Source organism: Manis javanica, chromosome 17 (assembly GCF_040802235.1).
Source record: "Manis javanica isolate MJ-LG chromosome 17, MJ_LKY, whole genome shotgun sequence".
Classification (NCBI taxonomy): domain Eukaryota; kingdom Metazoa; phylum Chordata; class Mammalia; order Pholidota; family Manidae; genus Manis; species Manis javanica.
This window is the reverse complement of record NC_133172.1, coordinates 46,883,649-46,905,996: the sequence shown is the minus strand read 5'-3', so window position 1 is coordinate 46,905,996 and position 22,348 is coordinate 46,883,649. Positions and strand designations below refer to the sequence as shown.

At 45.1% G+C, this 22,348-nt stretch overlaps 1 protein-coding gene and 1 long non-coding RNA gene across 4 annotated transcripts; one reads left to right on the top strand and one right to left on the bottom strand.

Moving 5' to 3' along the window:
- Positions 1-478: 478 nt before the first annotated feature.
- On the bottom strand, positions 479-8,877 carry CMTM3 (CKLF like MARVEL transmembrane domain containing 3). Of its 2 annotated transcripts, XM_037025359.2 has the most exons (5): positions 8,737-8,877; positions 5,608-5,763; positions 4,478-4,573; positions 3,960-4,080; positions 479-1,601 (listed from the first exon to the last, which is right to left on the bottom strand). In XM_037025359.2, exons 1-5 carry the CDS (start codon positions 8,875-8,877, stop codon positions 1,573-1,575), a joined length of 543 nt encoding a protein of 180 aa, XP_036881254.1. In that variant the 3' UTR covers positions 479-1,572. The 2 variants fall into 2 exon arrangements, with proteins under 2 accessions (XP_036881254.1, XP_036881255.1); XM_037025360.2 differs by lacking the exon at positions 3,960-4,080.
- A 232-nt stretch (positions 8,878-9,109) lies between these two features.
- Positions 9,110-22,330, top strand: LOC118973720 (uncharacterized). Of its 2 annotated transcripts, none has more exons than XR_012126659.1 (3): positions 9,110-9,384; positions 10,031-10,203; positions 22,199-22,330. It is a non-coding gene; the product is annotated as an uncharacterized lncRNA (long non-coding RNA). The 2 variants fall into 2 exon arrangements; XR_005063221.2 differs by lacking the exon at positions 22,199-22,330 and adding an exon at positions 19,338-22,185.
- The last annotated feature ends 18 nt before the right edge of the window (positions 22,331-22,348 follow it).

The following is a 22,348-nucleotide window of genomic DNA, read 5'->3' as shown; positions in this document are numbered from 1 at the left end:
AGGTATGTGGGTGACGGGTCTGGCTTCCCTCTGGCTAGTAAGGTGGAGCAGAAATTCCCACCATATGCCCCTCGTGGCCTCCACACTTTCAACTTCTATGCTTATTTTCAGGACATGCTGTATGTGAAAGTCGGGCAGAGGCCTCATCCTTCCCACCGACTTGGGCCAAGTCCTGACCAAGGATCCTCCCAGGGATGCTATTCAAAGTGAGAGGGCCCTGGGCCTCCTCAGAGAGGCTGTGGTGACCCAGGCAAGTTACCAAACCTTTTATCAGCTTCCTGGACTGTGAAACAGGATTGCGTAAGGAGTCAGGAAGAGCACACACGCCAGACACTGGCAGGCTGCCGGGCAGGGAGCAAGGGCAGGTGTGTGGTTCCTGCCATGTGGGGCTGTCAGGATTCCCATATGCATGATGCGCATGACCCTGGAAAGCATAGCTCCAGGTGGGGTAGAGCCTTTCAGACACATACTCCAAGCAGGTAGTCAGTCTGGTTTAATCCACTGTGGCTTTTTTCAGGGTAGGAGATTCACATGCAAGAGAAAAGTAAAAGGTTACAAATGCCCAAAACGTGGGTCCAGAACTTTGGCTCATTCATGAGGCCTCAAGGGATACAAGATAAGCCATTTAAGAGCTGGATTTGTATAAAAAGAATTATACAAAGTTATAAAATCCTAGTGAAGATTACACAGCATAGGTCCTTGGGTGAACAGAAGGCACATCTTGCCTCGTGGTCAGACCTACTGTGGTGTCGAGAAGCACATTGGCCTGAGCTCCTGAGAACCTCACCTACTGGTGGCCCCCAGGGGAAAGGTTTGGCTGGGCCTGCCCAGCTCCCCCAGACAGTCGGTTAATTCATCGTTTGGTACCCTTGATCTTTTGGACCTGGTAAGCTAGTCTGCGAGCTTTTCTTTGAAAATGTCTCCCGAAGATGTGGTCTCCAAGGGTGTGAGGTGTCAGTTATGGGCACCAAGCGCCCCCACTCCTAGATGATTGGCAAAGGTCAGTTTTCTTTCTGCTTCATGAATGGAGAGGGTACTGGTGCTCCTGGAACAAAATGATCTCAGAAGGCTCATTCTTGACGAAGTACTTGGCATGAGCAGGGGCACTAGATGCAGACAAAAAGCACCGGACCTGGTGGGCTGGCCCTGCAGTGGTTTCTGTCTTACTTATCCCCCTGTCCTCCTGCCTTGCAGCGTGAAATGCTTCCTGTGATAGGGTAAGGAGGCTCTTATCTGCTTTGTCCCCTTGTGCTTATTTTTGGCAGAGAGGTTAAAGAGTTTTAGGTTTGTGGGACAGAAAGGAGAAGTAGCAGGATATTCATGGTACCCTCACATGCAGAGTGGTTAGAGCTCAGCCGGGGGGGCGGGGTGGCGAGGGGCATCCTGTATGCTGGGCTCAGAAATGTCACTCTGGGGCTCTGAGGAGACCAGCTCCATCAGCAGTCCTGCTGCTTGGAAGTCACAGCCGCTCTTCCCACACACACAGTCCCTGGGCCACGTTCCAGCCAGCCTGGTCAGAAGGTACAGGAGTGAAGGCCCCTGTGGCTCAGGTTGCCAGGGCAGGCCAGGCCTTCAGTCTGAGTCGGAGTCAGAATTCTCTTCTGAAAGAAAAGGAAAGAGGATGGTTGGCAGTTTCTAGGCAAGCGGTGCCTGGGAGCTGTTTCTGAGAGGCACAGCATGGCTGTTGGCCGGAGCTGACTGCTACTGGTGGTGTCTGCTTGGTGTGAAGTCTGGCCCTGCTTGGTGTGAAGGCCTGGGACCCTCTGTAGGCAGCTGCTGTCATGTCCAGAGTGTGACCAAATGGAGGTGAGGAGCCCAACTGCCTCTCCCTTGGGGTTCTAGGCCTTCCTGTCTCCCGGGGCCGTTCTTACATGGGGCTGTCAGGGTTGTACTACTGGCACCCCAAATTCATCCTGCAATTCAGCAGGATAAGGTGCGAACAGCTATATATTTGTCTAGTAAACTAGACTGGAAAATCAGGAAGCCTCTCTTTAGCCATTTTATAGTTTCAATCCCCCACTGCCCAAATCATTACTTTATATTGTGGTCAGAAACAATTTTACGACATTAAGGGCCTGTCTATGAGATGTCACTCAAGGGTTCCTAAAAGTGGCAAAAATTATTCTGTAGAGCCTTCTGGAATCCTCCCACCCCAGAAAGAAAAAGCACTCAAGTCATTAACCCTCCTGCCCAAGTCCCAGTGCCAACTGCTACTTTCAGGGAGGGAATATCCCCTCCTGGCTGAGGCCCATCCCTTTGAATCCTCCTTGGTCCTCATACTGTTGCAGGCTCATAGGTGAGCTTAGAGAACCTCCATAAACCTGGGTATTAGCTGCAGATGGGATGGGATGAGATGAGCATCATCCATTTTTAGCATTGGGACAGTCTGCTGGTTCATTAACCTAAACCGCTGGGTCCTATTTGGGAGCAGCAGGTGCTCAGTGGGGAGCCGAGTTCCAAGGCAGGGCCTGCAGGCACGGTTGTCTACCTCTCCAGCCTTGTTACTGCTGATCCTCAGGTTAACCTGGATGAGAGCACTTGCTCTATACTGTTGTCGTCCACCCTCCACCTGCCCCTTTTCTTCCGCCTGCCTCCTCCTACATACCCATCAAAACCCACCTCCGAGGTCACCATCACAGCCTCCTGGCTGGCTCATAGGGTGGGCCTCCCTCAGGTCTTTTATCCCGACATCTGTTAGGTTCAGTTTTGCTGTTAGGGTTGACATCTACTCTGGCTCCTCCTGCCCCACTACATGCTCTACATGTACATCACCACTCTGTTTCTGGGTCTAACTCCTGTCTGGGCTGAACTCCCTGAGGGCTGGTAGTCTGGCCCTGTCCATCTGCAACACCCCTAGGATGCAGCACATAGCAGCTTCAGCAGGTGTTTGGGTCAACATGCTGGTACAAGGGCCCAGGAGGCATCAGGGAACACCAGGCTGGGGTGTTTGGTGCTGAACCAAACAGATAACTAAATTATTCAGTTGCAAAGAGCTGACATCTTTCTATTTAAAACTTAGCTGGGGATATGGAGGGGGGAGGTCAGTAAATGGCCTGTAGGCCACAGAGCCATGGAGCTGGGTACTCCATCCCAGGTCAGCACCTGGCTCCCTGGCATTTCTGTGCTGGAACCTCCACCTGCTTTGCAGCTCCTGCCCGTCCGAGCAGGGGCTGCCTCTGGTGGCCTCCCTGGGCAGAAGGCCCCCTGGGCTGTGGCTGAGGAAGGCCTGAGGGAGATTACAAGCTCCAAATCAGCTGTGGTGCCTCCTGATGCACCTTTGCAGGGCCCCCACCACATGCCCAGTCCTGTGTGGAACACAAGCACCCACGGAGGTCACATGTAGCTATGGCTGTGGTGTTAGGGATGGAAAACCAGTCATTCAAATTGCAGTGTGTGTTTTTCTATTTTAATTAGGCAGTCACCATAGCCATTCTGAGCTGAAGAATGGCTTGAGGGGCCAAAATGTCTGTTGCACTTCCCTTAGATATAAAAAGCAATACGGGCCTGGGTGCTGTGGATAGGGACGAGAGCTTGCTTTCTTGGCTTTTAAGCCATGGACAGGTGAGACTGGGTGGGAGGCCCAGATTCGGGGCAGGTGGCCACTCTGCAGCCCGTGGACAGCGCCCAGGGAGTTGATGGGAAGTGACTGGCTGCCCTGGGGGCTCATCAGGGAAGGTCTCACCAAGGAGGTGTGGGACACACCTTCAGCTTGCCCTTTGTGGGAAGGCTGAGGCCATGGGGGGCCCTGTGGTCCCTAAGGGGACCAGGACCAGCTTTATGACCAATGCTGCGTGAAGGGATATGAGAACCAGGCTGCGAAAATACTTCCTGCCCACGGGAGAGACAAAATGCTTCTCCCTCCAGCCTCAAACTAGCCAAGTGTTCCCAAGGAAGAGCAGCCACAATCCTGGGGTGAGAAGTTCAGTTTCCAGGTGAAAACCCACAAGGTGCCCACCCACCTTCTGCCTTGTCAGCTGTGGTCTCGTCTGCGGAGTCCCCTTGTTTGAGGAATTTGGCCACGTTGTTAAAGATCAGGTAGAAGTCAATTGCAAACACGATAGTGGCTAAGAAGCCAAACACCTGTGGGATGCAGGGGACAGGGTGGATGGGGTACATCAGCAAGAGCTAGAAGGCCCTGGTCCAGGAGCCTGGGAATGGGGAGGGCTGTCTGAGAAGCTGCTGCCTGGCCTCATAGGCCATTTTTGTCTGCTTGGGTAAGCAGCTGGGATTGGCAAGAACAGACCCCTCCCATAAATGACAAGTAGGAAAACAAGCTGTTTTGGCAACTGGCCTTTCAACACTTGGGGAAGAGAAAATCTCCAATTAAGAGGACTTTGGGATCTCAGATCCATGCGAAAGCCTAGGAGGCCTACGCAGGGTGAGAATGTACCCCAGCTGCTAAGTGGGTGTCCTGAGGAGGATGTGGGGCTTCAGGAGAGATGGGGTGAATTTGGGGTACCACTGGATGGGCACTTACCCCAGCTGCTTTGGAAGGCCCATCTGAGTATTTGGCGACAGCTGTGATAGAGATGGCAAAGTAGATGAGGGCTGCTGTGACACAGCGTAGGAAGTCCTGGGGAGAGAGGTCACACTGCTGTGAGCATGGAAGAGGCCAATGGGAGCTGAAGCAAAGAAGAGGGGCTCCAGAGGTCACCATGGCAGGCACTGGGCTGGAATCCCACTGTTCCCAGAGAAAGATGGGCCTGGCATGCTGGACATACTCCCAGTCCCCCATGGTACTCCCATCCTGTCCTGGAACCACCTGCACTCCCTGGTCCTTCCAGCCCCACTCCTACCCCTGCCCAGTGGACGAGATATACACCAGGCTGCAGCTCACCCAATGGCACTTGCTCTGTATACTTACGCAGATTTCCCCATTCGGTGGGGAGGAGGAAGTTGGAAACCTTGTCACTTGCTCCCTTCTGGCTCTCCAATGGGGAGATCTGCCCCTGGGCCTTGCTTTGCCACATACTTTTGGCAGATCCATTTATGTATCGTGGTTTCTCCTTACCTGTCTCTAAATTGGGGACACAGGTGCAGCCCCATCAGGAAGAATTCTAGATATGAAGAGACGAGGGTTCAAGTGCAGCCTTTGCTGTCCCTTCTCTTTGACCCATTTCATACAGCAAAGCCTGAGGCGGTGCTCTGGGCCCTCCCAGGTGATAAAACAAGTTGCCTTCTGAGGCGGTGCTCTGGGCCCTCCCAGGTGATAAAACAAGTTGCCAGAAGGCTGAGGTCCGGGCAGGCACTGCAAGTCCTCAGTTAACCTGCCCTACCCATATGGAAATGGACTGAATTCCTGCAACTGAGGCTCATTCCTGCCGGCGCAGTTGTGAGCACCAGCGCCACCTGGTGGCCAGGGGTGAGGATGCAGCTTGGGGGTCCCTGCCTCACAGAGGGACACTGAAGGGCTGGGAGGTCCCACAACCTGCTCTAGGTCACACAGCTGCTGAGCACTGGGGCCTGGATCATCTGAAGCCAGGTCCACCTGCCTGGTTCCAACCAACTGCAAACAGCCCCTCATGGGTGTTGAAGAAAGGGTGAGGGCTGAGTGCATGACGCAGGTGATGGCCAGCCAATTCCTTGCTCCTGGGACCCAGCCCTCACCATCATGGGCCAGCATAAGCCCTGCCACTTGTCGTTCAGCTGCATGGCATCAGCAAAGAGGAAGTAGAGGGCCAGCAGGAACTCCAGCAGAGGCGCCGTGAGGAAGGCAGATGCTGAAGACGCCACATAGCAGACAAAAGTGATGAACGAGAGACCCTGGAGGTGAGGGAGGGAGAAGTCAGAGCCTCTGAGCCAGGTCTTGCAGGAATAGAGGAAGCTCCAGCAGGGGAGGCAACCTGTCCACAGTCCCCCAGCTCCTGTCATGAGCTCCAGGCCCAAACCACTACCAGGAGTAGTAGCACTTTTGTGCTAGGATCCAGTCAGGGGCTCCAGTCTCCCACATGTGTCCAGTCCCCCAGGAGGCCACCTCCTGCGGCTGCTCACCACCTCCATCCCAACCCCAACAAGCTCTATGGCAGAATATACCCAACTCAGATGATGCCCAACTGGGGCAAATCAAACCTAAGCAGTGTCAAAGGCAGTCCAATAAGCAGGAACCAGTTTTTAAAAATTACACCCAACACCTAAGATTGGTGCTTTTCACCGAATGAAGTTTCACCTGAAAACAATACACAAACCTTGAACTTTAATGCTATGCATGCTCAAGTGTTCAGAGTGATATGTACTAACTTATGCAATTTGCATAAAAAAATGGATTGATGGCTAAGTTATGTGATAAAGCATTGATGGCTAAGTTGTGTGATAAAGCAAAATACAGCAATGTGTTAACTGTGCAGTCTGGGTGGTGGGTATATGGGTGGCAACAGTATTAACTCTTTTGGCTTTTCCACATATTTGCAAATTTTCTTAAAAAAAGAACATCCAGGAGAGGGACTGTTGACACTGATACTTCCTTGCTGTGTCATTCACCCTGAGGACCTGTAAAAACTGAAATGTTCTCCGTGGCTCTGCTCATGCACTATGGCTGAGAACGGATGCCAAGGTACCCAGTTAGTTCCAGGGACTGTTCACTATGCCCATGTCTGCTGAGGCTTTTGGGACCTCCTTGCATCCTCACAAACACCACCCATGCACCAGGTGCTGCTCACAGCCCACTTTTCAGATGAGAAGTCCGGGGTTTAGAGAGGTGAAGTGATTTTTTCAGTATCATACAGCTAATAAAAGGGCACCAGCATTTGAACCCAGGGTTGGTTGAGTTGGAGTTCTTAAGCAACCCTATTTGATGCGTGCTGGCTTTTATCTGTCCTGGTTTGTCACTATGGCTGAGTTTGAGCGTGTCCACAGCTGAGTAGCTCAGTGGGCCCCAGGGGCCCCAAAAGTACACCCAGATGCCCCACAGGAAGCACTGTGGCTGCTTCAGGCAAATGAGCTGCAGAGATCCCAGGGAATCCCCAGGGTACCCACATCTGCCTTGAACATGACCAGGAAGGTAGCTGAGCCCAACACAAACAGACGTGAAACTAAGACAGAGAGAGGGGCTGAGTGGCTGCAGGACTTCCCTGGAAGACAAGGCCATGGGACCCTGACCCAGCCTTGACCACAGCTCCTGTTGTATTTCCTCTAAGGGCTGATCTAGTGTCCCTCCCCTTCTGTTCCCCTATACCCAAAGCCCGATTCTGGGGATCCTCCTCTTGATTCCTGTTCCTCATTCCCTGATTCCTGGGGGCCACTTCCTCCCTCTTCCTGTCCATGTCAGCCTTTCCACTTGCTTGGGTCTGGGGGCAACCGGAGGTGACCAGAGGGAGGCAGGAGGGGCCTAGAGTAGCTGCCCCGGTATCTTCAGTGCCCACCCCTCACCCTTCCTTCCTCCTGTCTTCCTCCTCCTAGAATTGAATTCCTGACACCCAGCTACACTCCTCCCTTATGCTCTGGCCAGCAGCCCTCCACCCATGAGGTAGGTCTGAGTGGGTGGGGTTAGGGCCCCCTCAGTAAACAATGGATTCAAGGCTTCTGGCAAAAGTGGCTCCTATCAGTCTCCAGCGTGGAACTGGGGTGGCCAACCAGGTGATTCCTGGAGTGTGGGCTGTGTGTCCTGGGCCCGGGCGCCTCACTTGGGAGTCAGGCAGGTGCCGGGCTAGTGACGTCTGGGCTGACCCCAGGGGCAGAAAAGGTGTTAGGACTGCCTCCTGTCATCTGCCCTGGGCAGTACAAACGAGAGGTCTGGGACAGAATCCTCCTTTCTGATTCCAGCCCCAAGTCCTTGCTGTCACCCTCTACTGCCCCACCTATCAAATCCCCTGGGTGCTCGAGCCTCGGCTTTTTTGTCTGCTAAGTGGGCATTATGACAGCGAATGTCAAGCTGCTGGGGATCTCAGTAACGAGTGCTCTTCCCTCCTCCCGCTTCCCCTCTACCCAGCCTCGTCGGCCCTTCCCTTCACGGAGACCATGCACCAACCCCCACGCCCAAAGGCAGGCAGTGCGGGAGTTCTCAGAGTGTCGGGGAAGACAAAGGGCGCTGGGCCGGGGTGGGGGTTGCAGGAAAGAGGAAGGAGCTCGGTGGGGCGGGGCGGCTGGATCCCCGCGAGGGAGGGAGGAGGGGGATGAAGTCACCCGCTGGGCTCCCGCCCCCAGCAGCCGGGGATGGCTGTTGCGGGAGCGGGAGGGAGGGGGTGGCGTCTGCCTGCGCGCCCCCACAGTGCGACCCGGGCCTCCCGCACTCTGGCAGATCCCCCTACACTCTCCTCTGTCCCCCTTCCTCCCGGCGGGCCGGACTCCACTCGGCCTCCAATCTGCAGCTCGAGGCCTGACCGGAGCTCCCTGCGCCCAGGAAAGCGCGTCGAGCCGGCCCGGTGTCGTGGAGGACCGAGCGGGAAGATTCCTGCCGGGGCCCAGCCGGGGGTGGCGGGAGGGCCAGAGCAGCGGAGCGCCCGCGAGGGAGGCCCGAACCGGGGCCCAGAGGGGCGGAGGCGCCCGAGGTCACACAGCGCCCGGCTAGGCTTCCAGCTCCGCGCCCCGCCTCGCCTCCGACTGGCGCGCGGAGCCCGTCGAAACGCGGGGAAATCTGCCCAACTTCGCCCAACTGCGCGCGGCTCGGCGAGAGGTCGGCCGAGCGGGGCGTTCAGACGGCGGCCGCCGCCCCCGGGGCCCCACTCCGGCCCCACGGCCTGGCGGCGGGAGGGGGCCCGGCCGGGCCGGGGTCGGAGCCGGGGCCGCCCGCGCCGCACTCACCGACTCCGCCAGCAGGAGGCGGCCTTTGAGCGAGCAGAGGAAGGCGCGCGCCGGCAGGAGGGCGCGGAGCCCGGGGACGGCCGCGCCGGGCCGGGGGCGGCCGGCGGGCTCGGGGTCCGGGTCCGGGTCTGGGGGCCACATGCCGGCGGCGGTAGGGGCCGAGAATCGGCCTCGCTCCCTCTCACCCCGCGCCCGGGAGGGAAGCGGAAACCCAGACCGCACGGAAGGAGAAAAAGGCCAGACTGCCTGGGCGCGGGGCGCATCCCCCGCCGCCCCGCCCCGCCCCGCCCCTCTCCGCCTCCCCGCCCTCTTGCCCCCTGCCTCCCTCTTCCCCTGCCACCCGCCTCCCCTCTTCCGCCCTCCTTCCTCCTCCGCTCGGGGCCCTCGGACCCGGCCTCCCGGCCCGCGCAGGCCTGAGGCCGCCTTAGACCCCCGCCCCCTCGCCCGTGGCCTGGCGGCTCGAGACCCTCTTACTGACGCCCCGGAACACCCAGGCAGAGCTGCCCCCCACAGCTTCTTTCCCGGGAGGGTTGTCTGCGTCTGCTGTCTACCGTCTAGCTTCCTACCCATGTGCGGGGTCGGGATCCAGGAATCCTGGCGTCCAAACAGCAAGACCCCTCTGCTGTCCTCCTGGGCGTCGACGGCGCTGTGAGCTCCCCACCCGATTACCCCACTCTCTCTCCTGGCCACTCCGCCCATCCTTGGCCAGCCCAGCCTCGGGCTTCTTTGTTGGAGGTCCCAGACGTGCTTCCCGATCCCCACCTCCCATTTATCCTGGGAGGACTCCCAGAGCTACACTTCAGAGGCCCAGCCCCTACATAACACACACACATCTCAGGGTGTCTGGAGTCCAGTGACCCAGCCCCAGCCCGATGACGTTCTCACTGAGCCTGGGCCTCTGGGAGGGGCATTGCTTTCCATCCTTCTACCCCAGGAGCCAGGGGCCCTGGGAGTTGTCCTGTTCTCCCTCACCTCATTGATGCATCACCAAGGCCAGCACATCTTCACCTGATAAAGCTTTCTTTGATCTCTTCCACTTCTTGTCCACTTCTCATCACCACTAAGGCCACTAGATGCCACATCGCTCCTGTTTCCTCCTTGGACTGTTGTGAGGGTGTCTTTAAGAGGCCTCTCTGCTTCCTCTCTTGGCAGCCAGAAGGATGCTTAACTCCTCAATCACGGTCACCTCTGTTCACCTCAACCCCAAACCCCTGGGAGCTTCCCATCTTGCTCAGGGTATAGAAAGAAAAACATAACCCCTTGCTACCCTTTCCTCTCTCTCTGTCACCCATAGATCTCAGTTTCTTGAACAAATCATGGTGCTTCCTACCACTGGGCCTTTGTACATGATGACCCTCTACCTGGAACGCTCTTCTTCACCTTGTTATCTGATGAACTCCTTTTTATTCTGGGATCATACTGCAGTGTCACTTCCTCACAGAAGACGTCACTGACATCTCCAGCTAGGTAACTTATTTACTCATTTATTTATTCGTTCAACAGCAGTGCTAGAAGCCCAGGATGCAGCGTAGTCTCAGCTTATTTTGGGGGAGTGGGTAAACACTGAAAGTGTCCAGAGAATCCTGAATGATTCCTGGTGATAGATGCCTGGTTGGTTCAGAGAGCACCATGCAGCCTGTGTAGAAGAAAGGACTGAGTTGAGTGCCAGGGGAGCAGACAGATTGTGGAGGACCAGGGCCTAATGTTTGGATTTTACTCCACATTCTCTGGGAGAGGCCAGGTGAAGGGTAGAATAGAGGACAACCTGGTTCTGGTCTGTGTTATTTAAAACATGGCTCAAAACTCTAACTTAATAAGAAGAAGAAAACAACCCAACTTTAAAAATAGGCCTAAGATTTGAGCAATTTATCAAAGATATATTAATGTCCAATAAGCACATGAAAAGATGTTCAACATTACTGGACATCTAGGAATGTGAATTAGAGCCAAGTGAGATACTACTATATACCTATTAAAATGGCTTCATGAAAGGGGATGCTACTATTGAGATGTTGGTGAAGATATGGAGCAACTGGAACTCAACGTAAGGTGCTGATGGGGTGGAAATTGTTATTATTACTTTGGAAGAGAGTTTGGCCGGTTCTTAAAAAGCGAAACAGGGGCCTTTCTTGTGACCCAGCCATTTTACTCATAGGTATTTACCCAAGAGAGGTGGAAGCACATGTCTGTAGAAAGGCTTGTACGTGAATGTTTTCAGTAGCTCAAACTGGAAACCACTGGTGGTTTATAACAGGTGAGGGGAAAAATTAATTGGGACATCCATACAATGGATTACTTCTCAGCAATAAAGAGGAGTAAATGATTGACAGACACAACAATATGGATGCATTTTGCAGATATTATGTTGAAGGAATGAAGTCATACTCAGAGGATACATACTGTGTGATTCCTTTTTTATAAGATTCTAGAACAGATGAGACAGCTATGGTGACAGAAACCAGATCAGTGATTACCAGGGGTGTGGACCGGAGGACTCTTTCTGGGGGACTGAAAGTGTTATTTTGACTAGGGTTGTGATTACCCAGGAAGATATAATTGTCAAAACACATCAAACCATACACTTACATTGGGTACATTTTATTTCATGTAGTTTGTATCTCAGTTTACTGAAATGGTACTGAGAACAATGAAAATAAGGTGATTGATGAGAGTGGCTAAGAGGGCCCATGGAGAGGGCAGAAGTGAGGGGGTGCCCTTGCCAGGAGGTGCCTGGATACTCATGACCACTGTCTGTCCCACCCCAGGCTGTGAGCTCTCCCTGGGGCCTGTCATGTGTGCTGTGGAGTGAAGGAGGGTGGCTCTATTCCTTTTACATTCCTTGTGTAAAGAATATTTTGTTTCCCTCCATTTGTGTATTTGTTTTATTCTTTGGGTTATAATTAAATACTATTGTGCTTAATTTTGTTGGTTAAATTGTTCCATTTTTGGCCTTTAGGCACTTTTTCAGGTGGGCTCCTGGTGTACCTAACATGCCCTATCATTTTTTTTTTTTTGTCTCTTTCCTTATTTTCTAATGCTATAAGATGTTTCAGGTTCATTTTGTAGTCTCCCTATTCCAGCCCTAGAATCAGCAGTTCCTCCAAGAAGCTCTGGTTCTTTTTCTTGTAGAATGGCATTTAGAAACCAGTTTCTCTGGGCAGTTTTAATTTGCATTTCTCTAGCTATGAGTGGATCAAACTTAAAAAAAAATGTGTAAGAGCCATTTGCATTTCCTTTTCTGAGAACTGACTTTTCATATCCTTTGTGTATTTTTCTATAAGTTGTTGGTTTTTAAAAATTGATACATAGGAATGTGTAAATTCAGGAAACTAGCCCTTTCCTGAAATACGAGTTAGGAATAGTTTTTCCTGGTTTGTCGTTTGTCTTTTACTTTGTGTTTTCGCCATACAGGTTTTTTCTTTTTGAACCTGTTTTCTCCTTTAATCTGTAAATGTGAACAACAAATAGTTTCCTAACACCCACCATCCTTGTATTTGTGGGATGTGCCTCTCTTTGTTATGTGTTTTGCTCTTTTGATAAACCTCTGGATTCATTTTGCTGTCTTTTATTTGGGGTTTTTGCCTTCATTTTTATAAATAGAGTTGACATCTAGTTTATATTTCGGGGTTTTTTTCTGTGTGTGTGTTATCCTTTAAATCTTTCTTGTTTCATTGTTTCATTGTTTTAAATGAAGTCATTTAAAGCTATAACTTGCTTCTGGTGACCACTTTGGACACATCCCAAAAATAGTGCTCCAGTTTTTATCTATTTCTAATTAGCTTGTAATTTCAGTTTTAATTCCCTCTTTAATCCAAGAATAATTTAAAAGGATGTTTAAAAACTTTTTAATTGGTTAAATCTTTAGCTACACTTTTTGTAGTTAGTTTCTAATTTTATTATTTATTTTATTCAGAGAATAGATCTCTATGTTCTGCATTTTGAAGCTGTTGGATTTTCTTTTTGTCCTGATAGTCAACTTTTGTAATGTCTCCTGTTTGTTTAAAAAGACAATATTCCCTCTTAGTTGGGTACAGAGTTTGTCTATTATATATCTTATTAATTATGTAATTTAAGCACTTTGTATACTTACCCTTTTTTTCCATGTATTGACTTATTAAAGTGGGTATATTAAAACTACTCATTAAGGCTTTAGATCATTTTTCTGTCCTTTAATTTCTAGTAGCTTTTTTTATTTTCCTGATGCTATGGTATTAGATGAACAATACCTAACATATATTTTGTGCAGTAGAATGTAGCAGTTAAGAGTATAAGCTCTGGTTTTAAACTCTGATTCTATTACTTTCTTAACTTCTATGTCCTCAGCATCCCCATCCACAAAATGGGGATAAGAAGTCATATGATTTTTATAAGGATTAAATGAGTCATATATATAAACATTTTAGAACAGTGCCTGGTGTGTATGTTTTTATGAACTGTTATTTTAATAAAGCATTTATTTTTCCTAGTGAATCTATTAGCTTTGAATTATATTTCACTTAATAGTAATTTTGCCACCCTTACTTTCTTATTGTTAGCATTTATCTGGCATATCTTGTTTATGCTTTTCTTATATAAGTTTAATGCTATAAATATCTCTAAGTGCTACTTTAGTTTCATCTCACAAATTTTGATATGTTGTGTTTTCATTTCTGTTCACTGCAAAATATTTTCTAATTTCTGTTTGAGACTTTATCTTTGACCCAGATTATTTGGCAATATATTGTTTAATCTCTAAACATTTGGAGATTTTTCCAGTTATCTTACTATTATTAATTTCCAGTTTAATTCCATTATTGTCAAGGAACATAGTTTGTATACTTTCAATTTTTTAAAATTTATTGAGGTTTGTTTTATGATTCAAGATAAGGTTCATCTTAGTAAATGCTCTTTTACACTTAAAAAGAAAGTGTATTTGTTGAGTGAAGTGTTCTAGAAATGTCAGTCAGATCCAGTTGATTGGTGGTGTTATCTAGCTGTTCCACATCCATGCTGATTTGCTGTATCTGTTCTATCAATTACTAAGAGAGAAAAGTTGACATCTTCAACAAGCATTTGTATATTTTCTTGTCAGTTCTATCAGTTTTTGTACATTTTCTTGTCAGTTCTATCAGTTTTGCTTTATGTATTTTGCAGCTCTGTTGTTAGGAACATTTAGGATTGTTTTATCTTCAGAGGGTGAATTGATCTCCATTTTATCTCTGGTGATTTTCTTTGCTTTATACTTTGTATGATGTTAATATAACCATTCCAGGTTTCTTTTGATTGACGTTTGCATGGAATATCTTTTTCTATCCTTTTATTTTTAATCTACCTATAGCATTATATTTAAGGTAGGCTTCCTGCACATGGCATACAGTTGGCTCTTTTTCCTTTTATTAACCCACTTGACAATCTATATATTTTAATTGGTGTGTTTAGACCATTTACATTTAATGTAATTATTTGTATATTTGGATTTAGGTTTACTGTTTTTTATTTGTTTTGTTTGTCCCTTTTGTTTTTGTTCTCATTTCTCCTTTCCTCCCTTTGGAATATTTTAATTTTTTTTTAGTATTCCATTATAACTGGATTATTGAGGTTTTTTTTACTGTGTTTGTACAGTTTTTTTGTTTGTTTCCTATAAGAATTACTATATAGATGCTTAACTTTTCACAGTCTATTTAGGATTAATATTTTACTACTTCAAATGCAATGTAGAAGCCTGACCACCACATAAGTCTTTTTATCCTCCCTTCTTTGTGATGTAGTTGTCATATATATTACATCTGCATACATTGGAAATCCCACCAGATAATGTTATGATTTTTGCTTTCAAACATCAAACATATTTAAAAACTTTAGAGGACTATTTACCAGATATTTACTCTTTCTTTTGTTTCCAGTTTTTATTGATGTATAATTTACATATAGCATGGTATAAGCTTAAGGTATAGAGCATAATAAGTTTACTTACATTTATTGTGAAATGATTACCACGATACGTTAACATCCATCATCTTACATAGATATAAAATAAGGGGGAAAAAACTTTAACTTGTGATGCAAACTTTAAGGATTTACTCTATTAGCCACTTTCAAAAGTGCCATACAGCAGTGTTGACTATAGTCATCATGTAGTAAATTACATCTCCAGTACTTATGTATCTTATAATTGGAAGTTTGTACCTTTTGACCACCTTCATCCAATTTCCTCATCTCTTATGCCCCACCTCTGGCAATCACAAATCTGATCACTTTTTTATCAGCTTTTTCTTTCTACTTTCTTTTTTTTTTGATTCCACCTGTAAGTGACATCATATAGTATTTGTCTTTCTCTTCCTGACTTATTTCACTTAGCACAATGCTCAAGATCCATCCATGTTGGCCCAAATGGCAAGGTTTCCTTCTTTTCAATGACTAATTCCATTCTGTATATATTCTACTTTTCTTTATCTGTTCATCTGTTGATGTACATGTAGGTTGTTTCCATGTCTTGGCTATTGTAAATAATGCTTCAGTGAATATGGGGGTGCAGATATCTCTTCAACATAAGGTTTTTGTTTTCTTTGAATATATACCCAGAAGTGGAGTTACTAGTCATATGATAGTTCTGTCTTTAATTTTTTCTCATATGTATTATTTTTGTTGCTCATCCTTTATCATTGGAGTTCTGTGTTTTCCTCTGGTATCATTTTGCCTCTGTCTAAAGAACTTCCTTTGGCAGTTCTTTCAAGTCAGATCTGCTGGCAGTGCATTCTTTTAGTTTTCCTCTTTTTGAGAATGTCTTTATTTTGCTTTCATTGACAAAGGTTATTTTCACAGGATATAGAGTTCTGGATTTGACAGTTTTCTTTCAACATTTGAAAATGGTGCCACTTCCTTCCTGGCTTTGAGGAGAAATCCTCAGTCATTCGAATTGTATAAGTAATGCATCATTTTTCTCTAGCTGCTTTCAATATTTTTCATTATCTTCATTTTTCAGAAATTTGATTATGGTATATTTGGGCGTGGATTTTTGTGGTTTATTCTGTTTGGAATTTACTGAGCTTCCTATTTTTGTAAACTTACGGGGTTTTGTTAATTTTGGGAAGTTGTCAGCCATCATTTCTTCAGAAATTTTTTGCACCACACTCTTTCTCCTTTCCTTCTGGGAATCCAGTAATACAAATATTAGACCTTTCTGTATTGTCTCTAAAGTCCTGGGGACTCTGTTAGTTTCTTCCAATCTTTTTACTCTCCTTTGTTGAAACTGGATAATTTCTATTGATCTGTCTTCAAGTTCACTAACTCTTTTCTCTGTTATTTCCACTCTGCTATTAAGCCAATCCAGTGAGTTTTTAATTTTGCTTATTTGTATTTAATTCTGAAGTTTTCATTTGATTCTTTTTGTTAAATACCTCTTCTGTTTCTCTAATAAGACTTTCATCTTTCCATTTATTTCACTTATTCTTAGAGCATGGTTATGTAACATTTGCTTTCAATCCTTTGTCTACTCATCCTAACATTTGTATCATTGTTGGGGTTACTGTCAGTTGTCTTTTTCCTCAATAAGATGTTGAGTTTTTCTAGTTCTTCATATGTCAAGTAATTGAATGTCAAGTAATGATTGTATCCTGGACATCTTGAACATGATAGTATGAACTCTGGATTTATTTAGCTACTGCAGAGTTGTTTTGTTTTTTTAAGCAGGCAGTCAACCTGGTTAGATTCAGGTAACAATTTCCTACCCACCATTGGACTGTGGTTCCAATGTCAGTTAAGTGTTCAAAAGCTTTGCAGTGCTATTTTGGGATAAATTACACTTGGTTGTGGTGTATGACCCTTTTCACATGCTGTTAGATTTGGTTTACTAGTATTTTTTTGGCATTTTTGCATCTATAGTCATAACAGATAGTGGAAGCAAGTTTTCTTGTGATGTCTTTAGCTTTGGTATCAAGCTGGCCTCACAAATGAGGTCAGAAGTATTCTCTTGTCTTCTGTTTTTTGGAAGAGTTTAAGAAAGATTGGTGTTGATTCTTCTTTAAATGTTTGGTGGAATTCACAAGTGAAGCTATCTGGTCCTGTACTTTTATTTGTTGGGAAGTTTTTGATTACTGATTTGATCTCTTTGCTTATTGTAGGTCTGTTGAGATCTTTAATTTCTTCTTGAGTCAGTTTAGGAAATTTCTGTGTTTCTAGGAATTTGTCAATTTTGTCTAACTTATTGGCATATAATTATTCATGGATTTATCTTGTAATCCTTTTTCTTTCAGTATCAATACCCTCACTTTCATTTCTGGATTTAGGTTTTTGTGCCTTCTTTCCCTCCCCCCCCCCACCTTTGTCATTAGTTAATGGTTTGTTGATTTTGCTTATATTTTCAAGAATGGTCTTGGTCTTATTGATCCTATTATTTTCTATTCTCTATTTTACTTATCTCTGCTTAAATCTATTGTTTCCTTCCTTCTCCTAGCTTTGGGTTTAATTTGCTCTTCTGTCTCTAGTTCCTCAAGGTGTAAAGTTAGGGAATCAATTTGAGATCTTCCTTTTAATGACTTTGCTGCATGCCATAAATTTTAGTATGTCTTAGTTTCATTCCTCTGTAAGCATTTTCTAAATTATGTTTTGATTTCTTTTTTGACCCATTCATTGTTTATTTTCCACTTATTTGTCAGTTTTCCAGTTTTCCTTCTGTTACTCATATTTAGCTTCATTCCATTGTGATCAGAAAAGATACTTTGTATGATTTTGGTGTTTTTAATTTACTGAAACTTGTTTTGTGCTCTAACATATAGTCTGTCCTAGACTGAGAAGAATGTTTATACTGCTATTGTTGGGTGTGGTGTTCTATATACATCTGTTAGGACCAGATGGTTTTTAGTGTTGTTCAAGTCCTTTATATCCTATTGCTTTTCTGTCTAGATGTCCTATCCATTATTGTTACAGTGCTGTTCTGGTCTGTCCTGTGTGTGCCTGAGTGGCCAGTCTGGAACTGGGTTATAACATACTCTGTAGTTTATTTTTCCAGGTCTTTGGTGTGCTACGTAGGGTAAAATCCATGTGTCCACTGCTTGGGAGGGTTCCCAGGAGTTCATACACAGCTTGACACAATCTCATTCTTGAAATCTCTCCTTTCCATGTTCTCCCTGACCGTGTTTCAAGTTACTAAGAGTCCTCTGTCTCCAAAGGTGGGGCTTAGTTTCTCCACTCTTTTTCATACTTCCTGCCACTGTTCCTGATACAGACAGAGAAAAACCAAGGAATTTCCCCCACCCTCTCAGGACCACAGTTCTTCGGGCCAGAGAGAAAGTTTTCCCTATATTGGAATATCCGAGTTCCTGCTTCTTCAGCTGCTGCCATCATTGCCATTGATGCTGTGGTATTGTCTGGGGCCTGAGGCCATAAAGAATGATAAAAAACAAACAAAAATTTCCAGGGATCATTCCATTCTTCCTGATCTACAAGGCTCCGTTTCTTGCTCATTGGACCATAGTGTTAGTCAGATCCCACTGCCATAACAAAATACCATAGACTAGGTGGCTTAAACTACAGAAATTTATTTTCGAACAGTTCTGGAGGCTAGAAGTCCAAGATAGAGGTACTAGCATATTTGGTTTCTGATAAGTGGTCTCTTATTAGCTTGTAGATGACCACTTTTCCACCGTGTCCTCACATGGCCTTTCCTCTGTGCATTTGTGGAGTGAGAGCATCAGTGAGCTCTCTGCTGTCTTTTCCTATAGGGACACTAAGCCTATAGGATGAGGGCCTTACTCTTATGACCTCATTTAACCTTAATTTCATCCTGAGAGGCCTCATCTCCAGATACAGCCACACTGTGGTTTTGGATTTCAGCATATAAATTTGAGGGGAGGGAGCACAAGCATTTAGTCCAATCAGCTTTCCTTGGAACTCTTTCTGTCCATACCTAGTACATAGCTCAGGTTTTGTATAGCCTGGGAGTCTAGGCTAGGAGATATACCAGAAATGGAAATCACTGTTGGTTCAGTGGTATTTTAAATTCTGATCTCCTTCTCCAAACTGCCTGCCGCTTTTACCTTTCAGAAACCCTAGAGAGCTGCTCTGCCCAAGGTTCTTTGTTGCATCCAGTGGGAGAAATGAGGTAGAATATGCCTGGCCCATGTTCCTTAGAATTTTTTAATAAAAATTTTAATAAAAATAATTTTATAAAATAATTTTATTTTCAGCCTCTTTGTGTTATTTTCTTCTAGATGTATCTCTTATAAAGTTAGATTTTTAAGACTTTAATCCAATAGTCTCTGTCTTTTAATAGAAAAATTGAATCAGTCACATTTATTGTGATTACTTGTATGTTTAGACTTTGATTTTACATGTTTTTTTTCTGCCAGACCGCTTTTCCATTAGATTAATTAGATTATTCCATTTTACCTATTTAATTTCCTCTAGTGATTTAAAAGTTGTGTTTCCTTTTTCTGTGCTTTCTGTGATTACATTTACACATATAGAATTAATTCATATGTATATCTCCTACCCAACAGGTTAAACACCTTAGCGCATTGTCATTTCCCTTCTCTCTGACTACCCTTGTTTTCTAGATTTAAGTTTTATAGAGTGTTTTGCTCACCACTGTTTCTTGAACTCTAAAATTCCCTTTTCCTTAGCAGGAAAAGAAAAAATAAATTGGTCTTCATCAACATGAAAAACTTATACATCAAGGACACTATCAAGAAAGTGAACAAACTATAGAATGGGAAAAATATTTGCAAATTATATATCAGATAAGAAACATAAAACATGGAAGAACTCTTACAACTCAACAAGAAGACAAACCCAATTAAAAAAATTGGCAGAGACTTAAATAGTTATTTCTCCTTAGAAGATATACAGTTGGCCAACAACCCTAAGAAAAGGAGCTCAACATCACTAGCCATTAGAGAAATGCAAATTAAAACCATAATGAGATACCATTTCATAACTGCTAGGATGACTTTAATTAAAGAAAAAAGGAAAATAATAATTGCAGCAATTGTTGGAAAGGATGTGGAGAAATTAGAGCCTTTGGACACTGCTTTTGGAATGTAAAATGATACAGCTGCAGTGTAAAACACTTTGGCAGTTCCTCAGAAAACTAAACATATAATTAACATCTGACCCATCAGTTCCTGTCCTGGGTATATACCAAAAAGAACTGACCAGGTTTCAAACAAAAACTTTGACATGAAACTTCATGGCAGCATTATTCACAATAACTAAAAGTTGGAAACAACCCAAATGTCCAATAACAGATGAACAGGTAAATAGAATATGGAATAGCCCTGTAATGGAATATGATGCAGCCAAAAAAAAAGGGAATTAAGTGATGAAATGATTTGGGAGTAAAAGTGATGTGGTGCTCATTGTGCATGTATTAAATGCCACTGAATTGTTCACTTTAAAATGGTTAATTTTATGTTATGTGAAAAATTCACGTAAAAATTTATTTTAAATATCCTTTTAAAAAAAAGGCAGTGAAATACTGACACATGGATGGAACTTGAAAACATGCCAAGTTAAAGAAGCCAGACAAAAGGCCATGTATTGTATGACTCCATTTATATGAAAAACTCAGTAGTCAAATCCATAGAGACTGAAGCTAGGGAGAGGAAGGAGTAGAGATGATCACTTAACTGGTACAGGGCTTTCTTTGGGAGCCATGAAAATGTTCTGGAACTAGATAGTATGATGGGTTGCATAACATTGTGAATTCACTAGATGTCCCTAATGGTAAATTTTGTGTATTTTGCCTTTTTTTTTTTTTTTTTTTTTTACAGTTTGTGTGTGTAAAGCTGAAGTATAATTCTTTCATTTTCATCTGCTTTTTTATAGCCAAATAAAGGATTTGACTAAAGAGATATAGAATTACATTTTTTTGCTGTTGCATTATGTTTTGATTTTTTTTAAACAAGTATTTGTCAGTGGTGATCTTGGAGTCATTACCTGTAAGAAGTTGTCTTTTATTGGTTTTCCCACGAAATTGCTAGTTCCTTGGAACTATGAAGCTACTGCTTTGTTTTCTGCTATCAGGGAGGTCTTTGATGTTGGGTTTTGTCTCTTGTCAATACGTATTTGTGCTGTTTCTCTCTGAAAGCTTTTAGGGTTTTCTTTTTATCTTTAGAGTTCCTGAGTTTCACTAAGAAGTGTGGATGTGAGGATCCTTTTTCAGTAAACCTCAGCACGTGGCCCTTTCAGAGGATGAAGGGAAATGTTTCCCTCTTGTTTCTTTGGTTGCTTTCCTTTTCTCTGTTCTCACCTCCTGGGATTACTTTGAGATGGTTGTTGGACTTATTGATTTATCCTCCCTCTCTTAATTTCTTCTGAAAAAGTCTCCTTGCCTTTTTGCTTTACTTTCTGAAAGATTTCCTGGACTTTTATTTTCCAGATCACTAATTGTCCATTCTGTTATTTAACCCTTCTGTTAAATTTGAAAATCTTTCATATTTTCAAATTCATAGCCTGTCCCTCCCCTCCCCCAGTGCCACGCACTGGAGAACTGTTGTAAGCCTTTTACTATGGCCCTTTTAACAGTTTCTTTTAGTTGTAAGGACACAGTGTCCATCTTTATTCTGACTGCACTTGTTAGGATTTTTCAGAATCTGCATTTTTACTGGATCTGTAGGTTATACACCCCAGTCATAGGTCATTCCCTTCTCCTCACAGATACTCACCTGATGGAGTTTTGCCCTAGTGGGGGGCTATCTTCCTGCAGTCTGTGGTGACCATGGCCTTGTCCTGGGGTCCCATTCTCAGCATGATGGTGGCTGCCGTAAGTCCTGCCACGCTCTGGCCTGGCCCCAGGGCATTCCTTCTCTGAGTGTGGAGAAACTCTGCCTGCTCCAGGGAGCTGACCCCAGGGCTTGAGACGAGTGGCCACACAAAGGTGTCAGGAAGGTCTGCCCTTTTCCACTGGATTCTGAGCATAGCCATATCTAGCTTACATTTTTAGATAAGACTTACATATGATGAAATGCACAGATCTTAAGTGTACAGTTGAATGTTTTGAACTGGAACCATATTCCTAGTTCCCCCAGTGAAGATATAAAATTATCCTGTAGCCTCAAAAGTTCCCTCATGCCCCTTTGGAATCAATCCCCAGCCTCCACCTCCTGAGGCAACTGCTGTTTCCATTTCTTTCACTACATTTTTCCTGCTTGAGCTTTACAGAAATGGAATCATATGGTACATCTTATGTGTCTGGCTTCTTTCATGCAATGTGATGATATTCACTGTTAGGAATCTTCTATTTTTGTCATTATTCATAATCATATACCAGTATTCTTTTTTATTGCTTAATAGTGTTCCACTTTATGAATATAACAGTTTTATCTCCTTTTGGACATTTGGACTCTTTCTAGCTTTTTGGCTATTATGAACATTCTAGTACACCATGGCTATGTACCTAGGAGAGGAGTTCTGGGTCAAATGCAGGATAGTGTGCATTTTTGGTTTTTTCACTACAATGTATCTCCTTCGTTGCTCCCACTTTCAGTAGGGTTGCCTCACCCTGCCTGGCCTGCAGGGTGTGCTGAGGGGGCCACAGAGGGAGTAGTGGCCTTGAAGGGTGGAGGTGCTGTGGCTGGGGTCAGGGGCCGCCGTGGCTGTACTGAACTCCAGCTCTGCCTGCTTCGTTACTGGGCAC